General features: G+C 59.1%; 1 protein-coding gene across 1 annotated transcript in view; it reads left to right on the forward strand.

Annotated features, from left to right (window-relative positions):
- The window catches only part of MAN2B2 (mannosidase, alpha, class 2B, member 2), a 37,230-nt gene that overhangs the window by 5,451 nt on the left and 29,239 nt on the right, over nucleotides 1-2,540 (forward strand). Inside the window, exon 4 of the mRNA XM_014538276.1 lies at nucleotides 1,963-2,135. Coding sequence (XP_014393762.1) covers nucleotides 1,963-2,135 — 173 coding nt within the window. The remainder of the gene's footprint in view (nucleotides 1-1,962; nucleotides 2,136-2,540) is intronic.

The raw sequence follows: 2,540 nt of genomic DNA on the forward strand, positions 1-2,540 counted from the left end.
CATCACCCCCACCCCCACCACCACCACCACCATCACCACCACCATCATTATCACCATCATCATCACCACCACCACTACCATCATTATCACCATCACCACCACCATCATCAACACCATCATCACCACCATCATCACCACCACCATCATTATCACCATCATCAACACCACCATCATTATCACTTTCACAACCTCCACTTCTACCCCCAGCACCACTACCTTTATGACCACCAGCACCTTCCTCATCCCCACCTCCACCTGACCATCTCCACCCACCATTGCAATGGTGGTACTTCTCTCACCGTTTACCAAAGGCTTCATAAGAAGCATTTAACGGCAGGCTGCTGGGAGGAAACTAGGGCAGCTGGAACACTGACCAAGAAAAAAAAAAGAAAAGAAGAGAAAAAGGAAAATCGCCAGTGGGTGAGCCAGAGTGAAGCCAGGCCTGAGACCCTCCGCCCCAGGCCACCCCACGACAGCACGGCCTCAGGTGCCCAGTGTGTAAACCATCAAGGCAGAGTCGGAGGAACTGGATGCTGTCTTAGGGCCTTTGAGCACTGCCTCCCTCCCCCTCTGTGATCTGGAGTCCTTCCCTTACCTCAGGGTCTCCCTGCCTCATTTCCAGACTTCACCCCCTTTGCCACTTTCGTCTAGAAGGTGGTGTTGCTGACAAAACCCTTTCTTCTCAGACTCTCACGTCCCTCTTGTGTTCAAGATGCCTTCCGCCCACAGAGCCCCTACTGCAGGCCAGGGCTGCTCCTGTGCCCCTCGCACATGCTCACACCCGGGCGGGGGTCTGGCGCAGAGGGAGCCTCCTGCCACAGCCGCCAGCCAAGCCCGAGGGCGGGGCTGGAACTGGTTCCCAGTGAAAGTGAGTCCCAGAGGCTGTTCAGGTCTGTTGGAGAGCGAGGTGCGGAGCTGGGAACGCGATGGCAATTGCTTTAGTTCTCATTTCATAACCCTTCCCGGCTCCTCACGTGGCCTCCGGGCCTGCTCGGGGCTCCTCGCCGGCTCCTCTTCCGCCTCCTGCTGCCCCCCCTTTTTAAAAATTTTTTTATTTATTTATTTTGTTGTTGATCCTCACCTGAGGATATTTTTTCCATTGATTTTTAGAGAGAGTGGAAGGGAGAGGGGGAGAGAGAGAGAGAAACACCAATGCGAGAGAGACACATTGACTGGTTGCCTTCTGCACGTGCCCTCTCCGGGGGTGGGGATCGAGCCTGCAATGGACATTCGTGCCCTTGACTGGGATCAAACCCTGGCTGATGCTCTAACCACTGAGCAACCGGCCAGGGCTTCTGCCGCTCTTTACCCTGCCCGTTATCTGCTCCAACTGGAACCCATCCTGTGTTTTCGGTCGTAATGTTTCCTTTTGCCTCCACCTGAACAGCTCATCTCAGTCTCTTCTGCCAGGACCCCTCCTTTGGGTCCCCGTAGTTCCTTATCACCTCCCCTTCCCCCCGAAACTTCAGGGGGCCTCTGTCAGCAGCCCGAGTCCGAGTCATCTTTGGGACCCCCCTCAGTTCACGGTCTGGCTGGACAAGTGCTGATGGGCATGGCGGGGGTGGGGGGTGCTGCCGGCCTGCCTCAGGGGTGCCCACAGCAGCAGCAGCCTCACCTCAGGACTCAGCCCACCTGCCCTCGAACCCTGAGCGCCCAGTGCTAGCCCTGCAGGCCTGACCTAGCGCACGGCGACCGGAACTGGGGTTGCATCGCTGTGGGTCAGGAAGGGTGCTCTGCCCAGTGGACCCCAGAAGCTGTTTCCCAAACCAGCCCATCACTCTCTCTGCATCACTCAGCCTGGCCTCTGGCTCCGGGGCGGCCCTTCAGTCCTAAGGACTAAGTGAAGGGCGGGTGACTGGGTTGGAGCCCTTTGCATGAGTCATCTGTGCAGCAGACCCCAAGTGAGTGAGGGGCGAGGGGCCCGCCCTGTGGCCAGTGTGGGCACCGGTGCTCTCTCTGCAGAAGGACACGGCTTCCTCTATGAAACGTTCGGGATCCGGCCACAGTTCTCCTGGCAGGTCGACTCGTTTGGCGCCTCTGCCACGACGCCCACCCTGTTTGCCCTGGCGGGGTTCAATGCCCATGTCATCTCCCGGATCGACTATGAGATAAAGGAGGCCTTGATGCATGCGCAGGTGAGTGCTGGGCCGCTGCCCCCTGTGGCCCTAGGAAGCGCCTGTTCTAAGGGAGGTGCCCCTGCAGGCAGAGAAGCAGGGGGCTTAGGGTCAGGAGAGCAGCGGGAACCGCCCACAGGGGGCAGGCGAAGTGGTGGAGCTCCGGTGGGCAAGGGAAGTAACACTTAGGAGCGCCACCAGGGCCCCCTGAGCACGGAGCACGGAGCACACTTCCCTGGTCAGCGCATATGTTCTCAGCTGCAGGCAACTCTGTGGCCGAGTGCGGCTCTGCGGTCTTCCAAGGCCCTGAATCGAGTTGCTGGGGTGTCGGGGAGCCTGCGTGCGCCCCAGAGAGAGGCTAACAGGACCAGGATTTCATCCCCGCGTGTAACCCTGAGCACGCCTGGCCCGCTGAGCCGTGGAACG

The sequence above is a fragment of the Myotis brandtii genome, unplaced genomic scaffold (assembly GCF_000412655.1).
Source record: "Myotis brandtii unplaced genomic scaffold, ASM41265v1 scaffold188, whole genome shotgun sequence".
NCBI classification, from domain to species: domain Eukaryota; kingdom Metazoa; phylum Chordata; class Mammalia; order Chiroptera; family Vespertilionidae; genus Myotis; species Myotis brandtii.